Here is a 12,231-nt window from a genome sequence, read left to right as displayed (position 1 = left end):
GGGAGGATGAGGGTCTGGGGGCTGCCTGCTGCCATGGTGGGTAAGACCCATGGCCCCTCAGACCCCTGGAATGTCTGCTCCCTGGGCTCTTCTCTGGGGGTGTCCCATACCCCCCAAGAGGGGCTGGTCCCCACAGCTCTTTTGTGGGGGTGTCCAGTGCAGTGAGTCAGGTTCTTCCCAGTTCTTCTCAGTCTTGGACTTGCCCTTGTGCAGCCACTGCCTCTTGGAGGAAGGAGATAGGGCCGGCAGGTGTAAGAGGGCTGTGCCCATGTCTCAGCTTTGCCTGTCCCCGGGGAGCATGTTTTTCCCGCCTGCGTCTGCACCATCCCCCAGCTCTGAGCCCCCATGGGGACAGACGGGGCTGGTGCCGGGGGCCGTGTCCTCTCATTGGAGATCCTAAGTGGGGTGCGAGGGAGGTGACCTCCCGAATGCGGCTCCTTGGCATCTCCCGAGCCCACCGCGTCCTCCCACGGGACGTCCTTGGGGGGTGCGGGTGGCGGGGACAGCCGCAGCTGGGACTGGCTGTCGGTGTCCCCAGCACGCATCGCCGCTTTTCGGTGCGACGCGGCTCCTTCGGCTGCGGTGGGGAGCTCGGGGGGTGCGCGTGCCACACCCGTGGCTGCGCTGTCACGCACCGGGTCGCACCCGGTGCCACCGCGCACCGTCCGCACGCGCACACCGGCGCCAGCTACGCCGTGCCCGCGCCTCCCGCGGGCTGCCCTCGGGGCCGCGCTTCCCCCCCTCCACCCGCTGCCCGGACCCTTCCTCGGCGCTCGGCTACCCGCGCCTGGCCGGGCGGGGGCGGGGCCTGCATGCTGATGAGCGCGCGGCCCCATTGTGCGCGGCGGCGGCCCGGCCCCGCCCCTGGGCCCCGCCCCCCGCGGAGCTGCGGCCGCGCGCGGCTGAAGATCCCGCGCAGCCTCCGCGCAGCCGCGCGCGCCCCGCGCCGCCAGGGCCATCTTGGGCCGCCGCCGCGGTGAGAGCGGGAGCGCCGGCCGGGGGGACGGGGCGGAGGGCGGGCGGGGCTGGCGGTGTCCCCGCGGGCCCCCCCCGCCGTGCCGGGGGTGGTGGGGGTGGTTGCCATGGCAATGGGGGGACCCGGCCCCGGGGCCTGTCCCTGCGGTGCCGCCGGGGAAGGAGCGGAGGGGGCTGTCACCACCGGCGAGGGGCGCCGGGGGCCGGCGGTTCCGTGGTGGCGGCTCCCGGGAGCCGGGGCCGGCCCGCCGCGGGTGTTCCCCCTGTCCGTGTCTTTCCTCGCGGCGACCCCGTCTCCGCCGCCCTCCCGCGGCGCCGGGAGGAACCGAAAGCGCCGGTGACCCCGCGGCCCCCCGCTGCCGGGCCCGGCTGGAAATACCCCGGGCAGCGGGGCGCCATGCCGGGCCGGGGGCCGCGTCCCTTTCCCGGGAAGTCCCCGTGGTTTCCCCCGCCCGCAGGCGCGGGGGAAGCCCCCGGCGCCCGCCGCCCCGGGGAGCTCTGAGGCCGCGGTGGCCGGCACGGGGGGGGGCGGCCCGGAGCGGGGGCGGCGCGTGCCGGCCGGCGCCCCGTGCCCGCCGCGGGCCGGACGCCGAGTCCCCGGCGCGGAGGCTGGGGGGTCGCGAAGCCTAAGGGCTGTCCCCCCCCGCCCCGGCCTCCCCGGGGGCGGCCGCCCCTCACCCGCCGCTCCACTGCTTCCCGCAGCCCCGGTGACAGACGGTGCCGCCGTCCCGCAGTGCCCGCCGCGGCCTCGGAAGACCCAGCCCACACCCGCTGATGAGCTCCATGAACCCCATGAAACCCTCGCTGCCGCCTGCGCCCCACGGGTGGGCGCCGGGGCAGCGTCCCTCCATCCACCCATGCATCCGTGCATCCATCCATCGCTCCATCTGTCGCTCCATCCATCCATCCATCCATCCATCCATCCATCCATCCATCCATCCATCCCTCCCTCCCTCCCTCCCTCCCTCCTTCCATCCATCCCCTTGTCTGTCCATCCATCCCTTCCATTCTTCATCTCTCCATTTCTTCAATCCCTCCATCCCTCTGTCCCTCCATCCCTCTGTCCTTCATCTTCATTAATTTGTTTTTCTTTCTAGTGATGGTTCATTTGCATACGAGACTGTTCCTTGGCAACCAAGCACCAATCAGCCGCCGGGATCCCTCTCCGTGGTAACCACTGTCTGGGGTGTCAGCAACCCCTCCCAGAGCCAGGTACCGGCAGCACCCCCGCCCCGGGCATCCCCCGCGCCTGGATGCCACTGCCTCTGCCTGACCCGCTGCCTCCCACTGCACCCTGCAGGTTTTTGGCAGCCCCATGGGCCCTGGGGGAAACAGCTCCAGCACCCCACTGCTGCCTGGCATGGCAGGCACCAGCTCGGGCATGAGCTCACCGCCGTTCCTGCCACAGCAGCCCTTCACTGAGGGGGCGCCAGGGAAGGGCTATGTGCAGCCAAGCGTCTATGGGCGCAACACCTACCCCAGCGGGCCAGGCTTCACTGCCAGGTAAGGCCAGCCCTGTGCTTTGTGGCCTGGCATGTGCCCTGCTGCAGGGTCACTGCATTCCCCTTCCTGCTTCTCTGTTCTCCAGCTACAATGGTGGCCCGAGTGGCCCCGGAGGGATGGGGCTCCCATCGCACGCCAGCCGGGCCACTGCTGATTTCACCCAGGCAGCAGCAGCTGCTGCTGTGGCTGCTGCTGCTGCCACAGCCACGGCCACAGCCACGGCGACGGTGGCTGCACTGCAGGAGAAACAGAGCCAGGAGCTGAGCCAGTACGGTGCGGTAAGAGCCTGGCTGTGGCAGAGCTGGGGAGCTGACAGCTCCCCTGGCCTGCTGTGACCCTTCTCTCTTCGTTGCTGCAGATGGGCACAGGGCAGTCTTTCAGCAGCCAGTTCCTGCCCCATGCTGGACCCCGTGGCCCCAACAGCATGAGCCCAGCTGGCATGGCAGGTGTTGTGGCCCCCTCTGGTGTCTCCCCTGTGAGCATGAGCCCAGTGCGGGCGCCCGGGACTGGCCCCCTCTATGGTGGGCAGCGAGTGCCTCAGCACACCTACCCTGGACCTCCCCAGAGCCAGCAGCTGCCCCGCCAGGGCCTCAAGCGGGCATACTCCAATGAGGTGAGTGCTGCCTTGGTGGGGGCTATGGCGTATGGTGGCCCCCTTTCCCACTGGTGCTGACTCCGTGGCCCCACAGGGGTACCCGACACAGCAGTACCTCCAGGGCGGGCAGTACGCCACAGCTGGTGCCCAGTATGCCCCCAGCGCCCCCCAGTCCTCCGCGCCGTCCCCCTCATACCCTGGCCACAGGCTGCAGCAGAGCGTGGGCCAGTACCTCTCCGCTTCAGGCAGTGCTGCATCCTATTACAAGGTACCACAGGGGAACGGTGGGCCCGGGGTGGAGGTCTGGGTGTCCACCATCCCCCGGTGCCAGCCCCTGGAGACCCTCCTCCTCCCATAGCCAGCTGACCAGTTCAATGGGCAGAGCACCAGCTTCAGCACCTACAGCCAAGCAGCCATCAATGGGGTGAGTGTGGCAGCGGGTGGGGAGGGGGCTCTGCTGGCCTGGCTGGACGCTGAGGGCACGTGCTGCCTCTACAGCCGGGCCGGTCACTGCCGGGGTACCCCAGCTCGCCGCTGGCCGGGAACCCCACGCCGCCCATGACACCAGGCAGTGGCATCCCCGCCTACGCGTCCCCTGGTCAGGATGTCAAGTCGCCCTTCCTGGCGGACATGAAGCCCAGCGTTGCCCCCCTGCACCCGTCCCCTTCAGGTAGGTGTCCCTGGGTGAGGGGGCCCTTCAGAGATCACCCCCGAGCAGTGCGGTGTGCAGCTCGCTTCTGACAGCTCCGTGGCCTTTGCCCCTTTCAGTGGAGGGCGGGAGGGAGTTCAGAGAGGAGGGCGGGACCCCTGCCCGGGTCTGGGGGCTGATGGAGGCGGGGGGTGGGCTGCTGTGACTGGTGGGAGGGGTTTGGTAAAAGGGTGTGGCCTAGGGGGGCGGGGCTTTATCAGGAGTGCTGCTTTGGTGGGGGGCTCCTGCTTTTAGGGTGGGACCATCCGGATCGGGAGGGGCTTGGATGGGGTGCGATTTCCTGGAGCGAGCGGGAGGAATTGGGGTGGGAGGGGGGTGGTCCCCAGGGGTGGGACCACCTTGGGTGGCAGGAGCCTCCTGCATCGCACGGGGTGCCCTTCCCGGGGTGGGCAGGTCGCGAAGTGCAGTTGGGCTCCCTGCAAGGTGGGTCCTTGTGCGGTGGGCGGAGGCGGCTGGGGCATGGCCAGGGTGCGGCTGGCGCCCGCGGGGACGGTGTCGGTTTCCCTGATGGTTTTCCTGATGGCGGCGTCCCGCAGGGCCGGCCCCCGGCGAGGAGTTGCGACTGACCTTCCCGGTGCGGGACGGCGTGGTGTTGGAGCCCTTCCGCCTGCAGCACAACCTGGCTGTCAGCAACCACGTCTTCCAGCTCCGTGACTCTGTCTACAAGACCCTCATGATGAGGTGGGATGCTGGGGGGCACCTTTTGTAGCGTCACACAGCGCTGCTCAGGGGGTGCTCTACGGCGCCGTGTGGTGTGGAGTGGAGTGGAGTGGGGCTGTGCTGGGCAGCACAGCTGGGCACTGCATGGCGCCGTGTGGCCTGGTACAGCTGGGCACGGCACTGTCTGGCGTCACGGTGCGAGGTGTGGCTTGGCACAGCTGTACCTGCCGTGGTTCAGCGTGGTGTCATGGTGTTTGGCACGTTGTGGCACAGCACGGTGCTTTGGGACGTGGCTTGGCATGGCACAGCATGGTGGGACGCGGTATGGCCTGGCACAGCGCTGTGCTGTGGTACTGCTGGGGTTTGTCACGGTGCCGTGTGACTCAGTGTAACATGGAATGGCTTAGCACTGCATGGTTCTGCATGGCTTGGAGCAGCATGGTGCGGTGACACACGGTGCTCGTGTGCGGACACACCCCTGCCCACACCCTGCCTGTCCCCAGGCCTGACCTGGAGCTGCAGTTCAAGTGCTACCACCACGAAGACCGGCAGATGAACACCAACTGGCCGGCCTCCGTGCAGGTGAGCGTCAACGCCACGCCGCTCACCATTGAGCGTGGTGACAACAAGACCTCCCACAAGCCACTCTACCTGAAGCACGTCTGCCAGCCCGGCAGAAACACTATCCAGATCACTGTCACCGCCTGCTGCTGTGTGAGTCACCAGGAGGGTACCAGGAGAGGGAGGGTGGTGGCTGGGGCCACAGCTCAGCCTCCCATCTCTCCACAGTCCCACCTGTTCGTCCTGCAGCTGGTGCATCGGCCCTCGGTGCGCTCGGTGCTGCAGGGGCTCATCAAGAAGCGCCTGCTGCCCGCTGAGCACTGCATCACCAAAAGTGAGCATCTGGGGCTTAGGAGGATGCACTGTGGCAGGGAGGCCGCAGCAGGATGGGGGTGATGGTGCAGTACTGCCCAGGTGCCACCATGGTGCCACCCCCATCCCAGGGTCCTGGTTCTGACCCTTGGTGCCCCTCGCCCCCACCTTCCCAGTCAAGCGCAACTTCAGCAGTGGGACCATCCCGGGGACACCGGGGCCCAATGGTGAGGACGGTGTGGAGCAGACGGCCATCAAGGTGTCCCTCAAGTGCCCTATCACCTTCCGGAGGATCCAGCTTCCAGCCAGGGGTCACGACTGCCGGCACATACAGGTAGGGCGTGATGATGACAGGGTGCTGGGGGTATCCCCCACCCAATATCCTGCCTCCTGCATCTGAGCTGCTGCTCTCCCCACAGTGCTTTGACCTGGAGTCATACCTGCAGCTCAACTGCGAGAGGGGGACATGGCGGTGTCCTGTCTGCAAGTGAGTGGGGTCTGCAATGGGGCCTGCAGGGCATGGGTGTGTGTTTCACTGCCTGTGGGGGATGCATTTCCTGCCCTGGGAGAGGAGTAGTTCTTGCCTTAGGGGGAGGTTCCTGTCTGGTGGGGGTTCTCTTACCTCACTCTGTTCTCACTCTGCCTGCAGTAAGACGGCCCTGCTGGAGGGGCTGGAGGTTGACCAGTACATGCTGGGCATCCTGATCTACATCCAGAAGTAAGTGCCTTCCCTTTGGCTGTCTGTCCATCCATGCCTGGTCCTGTGCCACCCCTGGAGGGCTGTGCAGCCAGTGCCCCCAGCCTCACCTCCCCTGTGCTCCTGCTGCCCCCAGTTCAGAGCATGAGGAGATCACCATCGACCCAACCTGCAGCTGGAAACCCGTCCCTATCAAACCTGATGTCCACATCAAGGAGGAGCCGGAGGGGCCGGCGCTGAAGCGGTGCCGGACACTCAGTCCTGCGCACATGGTGCTGCCCAACATCATGGAGATGATTGCAGCCCTGGGGCCTGGCTCTGTGCCCTTCCCAACATTGTCACAACCTCCAGCGGGGGCTGCCACCGACTACAGCACCCCGGGTACGGGGGGGACCCATGGGGGACAGGACTGAACCCCATCCCGGTGTGTGTCCCCCCCAATTGCCCCATTTCCTCTCACAGGTTCCAGCTTTCTGGGTCCTGGGGGCTTCCCAGAGCCTTTTGCTGCCCCGGGTGTCCCTGGCCCCTCAACGCTGAGCGACTTCACACCAGGCCCCTCCTCCATCTCCTACCAGCCCAACATCCCAGGCAGCCTTCTGGCCCCTGAGAAGCCTCCTGTGCCCCCTCTGCCTGCACAGGTCAGCTGGGCTACAGGTGGAGGGACTGCCCCCAAGCCCTCATGTCTCACTGTGGGGGTGCTGGGGGGTCCCAGGGGAGGGAGGGTCTCATGGCTATGCTCTTCCCCCCCTGCCCCAGCTTCCCCCACCGGGACGAATGGAGCCGTCCCACCCCGCAGTGCAGACGGGGCTGCACAGCACTCCCTCGGGCAGCCAGCCCAGCTCCACGCTGCACTCCCGGAGCGCAGCGGCGCGGCAGCCCCTGGGACCCCCGGCCCACACTGCCGACCTCGTCTTCCCCCCCGCACCCAGCATGGCCGCGGCGGGCGATGGCTCGGAGGCTGCCCTCGACGTGAGTACTCAGGGGGGTGGACGAGGGTCCCGCTGCTGGCTCGGGACCCCAGCTGCTGCAGGGGGGTGGGCAGAAGCTGCGGGGAGCCGATCATCACACACTGCCGCCCCCAGCTCCTGCCCGAGCTGACGAATCCTGACGAGCTGCTCTCCTACCTGGGGCCCCCCGACCTCCCCAGCAGCAGCAACGATGACCTCCTCTCTCTCTTCGAGAATAACTGAGCCATCCTCGCCCCCCTCCCGGGGCTGGGGGGCAGCACTGTGTGCCCCTGCCCGCTGCAGAGCTGGGACCCCCCACAGGGGGGGTTTCTCAAAGGGCTGCGATGGGACAGAGGGGCTGAGCCCCCCCAGAAGCACAAGGCTGTACATAGTGTAGAAACACTACTGCTCCCCGAGAGTCCCCATATTTAAAGGCAAGTGTGTCACTGCGGGGCTGCCCGTGCCCCCCATCAATGTGCAAATGCTGCTGCCCCTTATACCGCACGGGTCTGGTGTGGGGTGCGGAGCTCAGCTCCCACTGCCCCCGCGCCCAGCTGCCCTGTATGTCCCCGATGGCTATTAAAGGATCCTTCTGCAGGGTCACGCGTGTCCCCATCTTTTGTCATCCCGCTGTGGGGCAAGCAGGGCAGGTCCGCGGGTGGCGGGAGGATCCAGCCCTCTCTCGGGGCAGAGCGGGGAGGGCGTATCCCGTGTAGCGAGGGAATCCTGCCCTATCCCCGAGCAGTGGCGGCCCGGCCGGGCGGTGAACCGGACCTGTGGCGTCAATCATTAACCGGGGCCGGCGGGGTGGTGCTGCAGTCCGACGGCGGAGGAGGGGAATGGGGTGTCTCCCCACGTCGGGCGGTGGGCTGCCAGGGCCGAGCCGCAGCTCCGGCAGCTCCAAGCCCCACAGGCCCTGGTGCCGCCGCATCCCCGCCGCCCCTCACGGCCGCCCAGCGCCCGCCGCCCCTCCGCCGCTTCGTGCTCCGCACGGCGCATGCGCGCCGCGCCCTGCCCAGCGCCGGACCGCGGCCCCCGCCCCGCCCGCGCTTTTTTTCCCCCTTCCCCCCTCTTTCAAACGCGGTGCGGCCGATTGGTTCCTTGCCCTGCCACTCCGCCACTCCGCCAGCGGCCGTTGGTCGGCACGGTGGGGGAGGCGGGCCCTCCTCAACCCGATATAAGGGGCGGCGGGGCACTGCGCTCCTTCTGCTGCGCCGCGCCCGCCGCACGGACAAGTGTCTGCTGCCCTGCTCCTGTCTCGCCATGGCCAACCCCGTCGTCTTCTTCGACATCGCCGCTAATGGCGAGCCCCTGGGTCGCGTCACCTTCGAGGTGGGCGCGAGAGGCGACAGGGGAGGGGCGGGGGGCGCCGTTGCCGTTTCCTCGGCGGGCGCGCGGGGCCGGCGGGGGGCCGGCGGGCGGCGCGCGTGCGCGGCGGGGGCGCGCCGGTGTGGCTGCGGGGCTGCGGCGCCCCCGGCCCGGCGGGGCGAACAAAGGGCCCCGCAGCGGCGCGCTCGGGCGGCCCCGCGAGCGGCGGCGCGATGCCAGCCCGGGGCGCGCCGTCGCCCGAGGGAGTCCGTCCGCACCTGGGCCGGCACCGCTGGTTCCCCGTTACCGCTGGCCTCGCTACCGCCGTGTTCCCGCCGCGCCTCCGCTCCGCCCCGGGGCCGGGGTGGGGCGCAGCAGTTTCCCCCCCCCACTGCGGGTCGCGGCCGTGGCGGCTTCGCCGCCATTTTATCGCAAGGCCCCCGGAGCATCGGGATGAGCCGTGTCGAGCTCCCGGGCAGTGCTGCCCGAGTCTGGGGATGCCGGCGGGGAGTGCCGGCAACCCGATCACCGCGGGATTGTCGCTGGAGGGCGAAGCATTTATCGCCCCGCCCGGGGCGCAGAGCATCCCTGGCACGGCTGGGCCTGCTCCGGGCGCCGCGGCTGCTGCGGATTCGGGGCCGCGCTCCCGCACGGGTGGCGCATCCAGCCCAAAATCCTCCTGAAGCGTTGGGAGGCGGCGCGTGCGCCCCGCCCAGGAAGGCTTCAGGCACATTAATGTTTAATTTAATCCAGGCCAGCGGAACGAACGCTTCTCTGCCCCGCTGGTGAGATGAGCGATGCCGCTGCTGTTAGTTCAGAGCTTGCAGATGACGGTGTGAGACGGGGAGGAATCTAGAGCTGCCGTCACGGCTGAGAAGCCCCCATCCGGTGGGGGTCCCTGGGCTCCGAGCAGTGTCTGGGGGGATTCCCGCAGCCTGGACTGGCCTCGAGGAGGGAGGGCAGTGGCCAGTCATCAGCCCGGATTTGACAAATGCCTTTCTTGTCTTTACAGCTGTTTGCAGACAAGGTCCCGAAGACAGCAGGTTGGTAAAGCAACTTTGTCTCCACTGCAACTGCACCAAGCCCTAGTACTGTCCTGAACTCAACAAATAAAGTTGTTCATGGTGGGATTTTATTTCCGTTGCAGAAAACTTCCGTGCTCTGAGCACTGGTGAGAAGGGATTTGGCTACAAGGGGTCCTGCTTCCACAGAATCATTCCTGGGTTCATGTGCCAGGTGCGTGGTGCTCCTGCTCCAGTGGGTAGGTGGGTGAGGCAGTCTGGCACTCAAGTATGATGGCAGATTCAGGGTGAGAGGTTGGTTCTGCACCCAGTTCCAGAGTGTTCTTCTGCACCCGTCTCCTGAAATGCTGCCTTTTCGCAGGGTGGTGACTTCACACGCCACAATGGCACTGGAGGCAAATCCATCTATGGGGAGAAGTTCCCAGATGAGAACTTCATCCTGAAGCACACGGGTCCTGGTATCCTGTCAATGGCCAATGCCGGCCCCAACACGAACGGTTCCCAGTTCTTCATCTGCACTGCCAAGACCGAGTGGTGAGTCGTGGGCTGTGGGAGGGCAAGCTTGGGGGTCTGCATCTGGGAGATGTCCTCTCTTGGGGATATCAGGGACCGGCTGTGACTGGTGCTTCTCTGGCAGGCTGGATGGCAAGCACGTCGTCTTCGGCCGCGTCAAGGAGGGGATGAACGTGGTGGAGGCCATGGAGCGCTGTGGCTCCAAAGATGGCAAAACAAGCAAGAAGATCACCATCACCGACTGCGGGCAGCTCTCGTAAACCCTTCTCTCGCCGACTGACGATTCCTCGGGCAGCCTGGGCACCGCAGCCCGCTGCAGCTCACCCGCTCCCACCCCAGTTCTGATGTACTGCTGCGTTTCTACTGGGTCACGGTCCCACTGGGCCGCAGTTAACCTTTGAGTCTAAATAAAACGAGTTAAACTACATATACCACAGCAGTTCCCTTTTGTCACCACCTGGGGAGGCCAGGGTTTGGCACTGGTGGGGGAGGAAAAAGAAGGTGTTGAGGGGGCAGGAGGACACCTGCCAGTGGGGTGGTTACACCAGGCACCCCAGTAGGATCCAGAGTGAAGAGAGCAAGCTGGTCTGGGCACTGAACTGATCCATGGGGTCCTTAGTGTTTCAGCTGGGGAAGGGTTCTGGAGGGGCAGCGACACCCACCTTGGGGTGCCTTGTAGGTCTGATTCAACAGGTGACATTGGTCAGAGCTGGTGTGGTTGTCCTGAGATTCCAGTTTTTCCAGGGAGAGTTCCAGTCTGCAATCTTGCTGTTAAGGTAACCTAGTTTGAAGGTGGCTCACTGTCACATGTATCCCAGTGGTCCCTGTTGGAGGATGCTGGTCCCAGCCTGGGGGTGCCCAGCTCTTAAAATTCTGCGTTTTCCACAGTTGCAGTTGGCAAGTGGGTGATTGGTGCACCCAGTTCCAGGGTGATTCCAGTGCTTCCAGTTTGAAGGTGTGGGTCCAGCAAGACAAGCTCTGGCCCCTTGCCACCTTTTGCAGCACACCTGCAGTACTTGAAGGATGCCAAACTCCCCTGTACCGGCACCACCACATCCCACATGGGCTCTGCCCTGGATGGGACGCTGGTGTCGCTGAGGTGACCCCACAGTTCTGGGGGTGCAGCCCTCAGGGTCCGAGGGGAAGATGAAGCCAGCAGCAGCTTCTGCCCCATCCCACCTGTCTCAGAGTCTCCAGGGCTGGGTGACCCCAGACTGCAGAGCAGAGGAGGCGTGGGGGGGCTTTTGGTGCCTCACTGAGACAAGGCAGGGGCAATTTCCCTGCGAGGCACCGAGGCAGTGCGGGGAAGCTTTTCTGTGATGCAGCGGGCAGACCTGCAGTTTCCCCGTGGGGTCTGGGGTGCTGTTTTCCCCAACAGCAGCACAAGGCAGCTCAGATGGTGGGACAGCCCCAGGAGCCCCCCAGCAGGTGCAGGTGATCACCCTGATGGAGGGACAGCCCCAGAAGCCTCTGGTGCAGCCCCAGCAGGCCCCGGCTGTTGCCCCAGTCAGAAGGTCGGGATGGTGTTTGGAGGCTGCAGAGTCACAGGTAGGGACTGAGCAGTTTTTTAATGGTTATTTTTAGGGTTTTTTTTCAGGGCTTTTTAAGGATATTTTAGGTTTTTTTTTTTTTTCTGCAGGTGGTTTTTAGGAATTCTCTGGGAATGTTTAAGATACCTTTGGGGCTTTTTGAAAAGAATTTTTTAGGGTGTGTCAAGGGCTTTCCACTACTAAATAGGGTTTTTAGTTTTTTTTTTTTTTTTTGTTGGATCCTTGGGGCTTTTTTCAGACTGTTAAAAATGTTTTAGGGCTCTTTGAGAACTATTGAGGGTATGCAGAGGACTTTAATAGGACTAGGGTATTTCTAGGGTTTTGAGGGAATTTTTGAGGGATTTTGGGGTATTTTTATGATATTTGGTGTATTTTAGAGGTCTTTTAGGAATAATTAGGGATTTTTTTAAAGGTTGTTTGGGGATTTTTAGAGGTGTTTGAAGTTTTTTAAAAAACATTTTTAATAGGGTATTTTTTAATTTAAAAATTATATTGTTTTAAAATAGAAATTAATGATTTAAATAAAAATATAAAATTTCAATATATTAAAATTACATTTATTAATTAAATATTGATCAAATATACCAATAATAAAATTAAATACAAAAATATTGAACATTGAAAAAATTTTAAAAAATATTTAAAAAATATAATATAAAATTCATTATGTATATTAAAAGTAAGGTATTAATTAATTTGATATTAATTTGATATTAATTAAATATATTAACGTTGAAATTAAAAATTAAAAATAACAAATATTTATAAATAAAAATAATATTAAAATGTTTAAATAATAAAATTAAATGTATTAATTAAATTTATATGGAGTATATATTTCATTAAAATTAAAAATAAAAATAATGGTAAATATAAAAA

General features: G+C 63.2%; 2 protein-coding genes across 5 annotated transcripts; both read left to right on the top strand.

The window, feature by feature from the left end:
* The first annotated feature begins 46 nt into the window (after nucleotides 1-46).
* On the top strand, nucleotides 47-7,535 carry ZMIZ2 (zinc finger MIZ-type containing 2). Of its 4 annotated transcripts, XM_038160139.1 has the most exons (19): nucleotides 914-976; nucleotides 1,678-1,799; nucleotides 2,073-2,187; nucleotides 2,276-2,478; nucleotides 2,564-2,756; nucleotides 2,837-3,091; nucleotides 3,168-3,341; nucleotides 3,432-3,497; nucleotides 3,572-3,743; nucleotides 4,319-4,463; nucleotides 4,946-5,156; nucleotides 5,232-5,337; nucleotides 5,492-5,649; nucleotides 5,735-5,802; nucleotides 5,965-6,033; nucleotides 6,149-6,393; nucleotides 6,475-6,650; nucleotides 6,769-6,981; nucleotides 7,095-7,535. In XM_038160139.1, exons 2-19 carry the CDS (start codon nucleotides 1,750-1,752, stop codon nucleotides 7,200-7,202), a joined length of 2,727 nt encoding a protein of 908 aa, XP_038016067.1. In that variant the 5' UTR covers nucleotides 914-976; nucleotides 1,678-1,749; the 3' UTR covers nucleotides 7,203-7,535. The 4 variants fall into 4 exon arrangements, with proteins under 4 accessions (XP_038016065.1, XP_038016066.1, XP_038016064.1 ...); XM_038160137.1 differs by lacking the exon at nucleotides 1,678-1,799 and having other exon boundaries at nucleotides 47-976; nucleotides 5,253-5,337; XM_038160138.1 differs by lacking the exon at nucleotides 1,678-1,799 and having other exon boundaries at nucleotides 47-976; nucleotides 6,508-6,650.
* Nucleotides 7,536-8,145: 610 nt separating this feature from the next.
* PPIA (peptidylprolyl isomerase A) lies at nucleotides 8,146-10,229 on the top strand. The gene is made up of 5 exons (XM_038160148.1): nucleotides 8,146-8,291; nucleotides 9,280-9,310; nucleotides 9,415-9,503; nucleotides 9,651-9,823; nucleotides 9,927-10,229. Exons 1-5 carry the CDS (start codon nucleotides 8,223-8,225, stop codon nucleotides 10,060-10,062), a joined length of 498 nt encoding a protein of 165 aa, XP_038016076.1. The 5' UTR covers nucleotides 8,146-8,222; the 3' UTR covers nucleotides 10,063-10,229.
* The last annotated feature ends 2,002 nt before the right edge of the window (nucleotides 10,230-12,231 follow it).

The sequence above is a fragment of the Motacilla alba genome, chromosome 22 (assembly GCF_015832195.1).
Source record: "Motacilla alba alba isolate MOTALB_02 chromosome 22, Motacilla_alba_V1.0_pri, whole genome shotgun sequence".
Taxonomy (NCBI): domain Eukaryota; kingdom Metazoa; phylum Chordata; class Aves; order Passeriformes; family Motacillidae; genus Motacilla; species Motacilla alba.
The sequence above is the reverse complement of the archived record's forward strand: the minus strand, read 5'-3'. Positions and strand labels throughout refer to the sequence as shown.

Coding starts and splice junctions, on each gene's coding strand:
- PPIA (XM_038160148.1), top strand. CDS start 8,223: ATGGCCAACCCCGTCGTCTTCTTCGACATCGCCGCTAATGGCGAGCCC. Junction 8,292..9,279: donor TGGGTCGCGTCACCTTCGAG/GTGGGCGCGAGA, acceptor TTGTCTTTACAG/CTGTTTGCAGACAAGGTCCC. Junction 9,824..9,926: donor TGCACTGCCAAGACCGAGTG/GTGAGTCGTGGG, acceptor CTTCTCTGGCAG/GCTGGATGGCAAGCACGTCG.
- ZMIZ2 (XM_038160136.1), top strand. CDS start 429: ATGCGGCTCCTTGGCATCTCCCGAGCCCACCGCGTCCTCCCACGGGAC. Junction 3,092..3,167: donor AGCGGGCATACTCCAATGAG/GTGAGTGCTGCC, acceptor GTGGCCCCACAG/GGGTACCCGACACAGCAGTA. Junction 4,464..4,945: donor TACAAGACCCTCATGATGAG/GTGGGATGCTGG, acceptor GCCTGTCCCCAG/GCCTGACCTGGAGCTGCAGT.